The sequence below is a fragment of the Phalaenopsis equestris genome, unplaced genomic scaffold, assembly GCF_001263595.1.
Source record: "Phalaenopsis equestris unplaced genomic scaffold, ASM126359v1 Scaffold000400, whole genome shotgun sequence".
In the NCBI taxonomy this organism is placed as follows: domain Eukaryota; kingdom Viridiplantae; phylum Streptophyta; class Magnoliopsida; order Asparagales; family Orchidaceae; genus Phalaenopsis; species Phalaenopsis equestris.
Window position 1 is genome coordinate 10,542 of NW_018164842.1, and position 481 is coordinate 11,022.

The 481-nt window shown below is 42.0% G+C and overlaps 1 protein-coding gene across 1 annotated transcript in view; it reads left to right on the forward strand.

The window, feature by feature from the left end:
- Positions 1-481, forward strand: part of LOC110026762 — a gene marked incomplete at its 5' end in the record, with an annotated part of 12,203 nt that overhangs the window by 709 nt on the left and 11,013 nt on the right. Inside the window, one exon of the mRNA XM_020727863.1 lies at positions 433-453. Within this exon, the coding sequence (XP_020583522.1) occupies positions 433-453 (21 nt within the window). The remainder of the gene's footprint in view (positions 1-432; positions 454-481) is intronic.

Here is a 481-nt window from a genome sequence, read left to right on the forward strand (position 1 = left end):
CCCCCTCAAGTTGAAACATGGTTGAAAATCACGTTTAACTTGAATTTGGATACATCAAACAATGGGTGAGGAAGATCCTGTGAAGTAGAACTTGAAATCTTCATCATGTCTGCAGTTGTCTTTGGCTGCATTTTCTACAGTGTTTGTTTAGGTAGGCAAAAGACTCCTATAGGTAATGTTGCGGGGGAGTTTGCAGGTAAGTAGACAGTAGTGGTTGTAGTTTCTGCAGTGTCTGTAGGCAGACAGAAAAATCCTACTTGTACTGCTGCAGGGAATTTGTTGGGAAGTAGACAACTTTAATTGTCTTTGACTGCAGTTTCTGCAGTGTTTGTAGGTGGATTGAAAGCTCCTACAGACAATGATGCAGAGGAGTTTGCACGGAAGTAGACAACCGTGATTGTCTTTTGAATGCAGTTTCTGCAGTGCCTGTAGGTAGACGAAAAACTCTTACAGGTAAACTTGTAGGGGAGTTTGTAGGGAA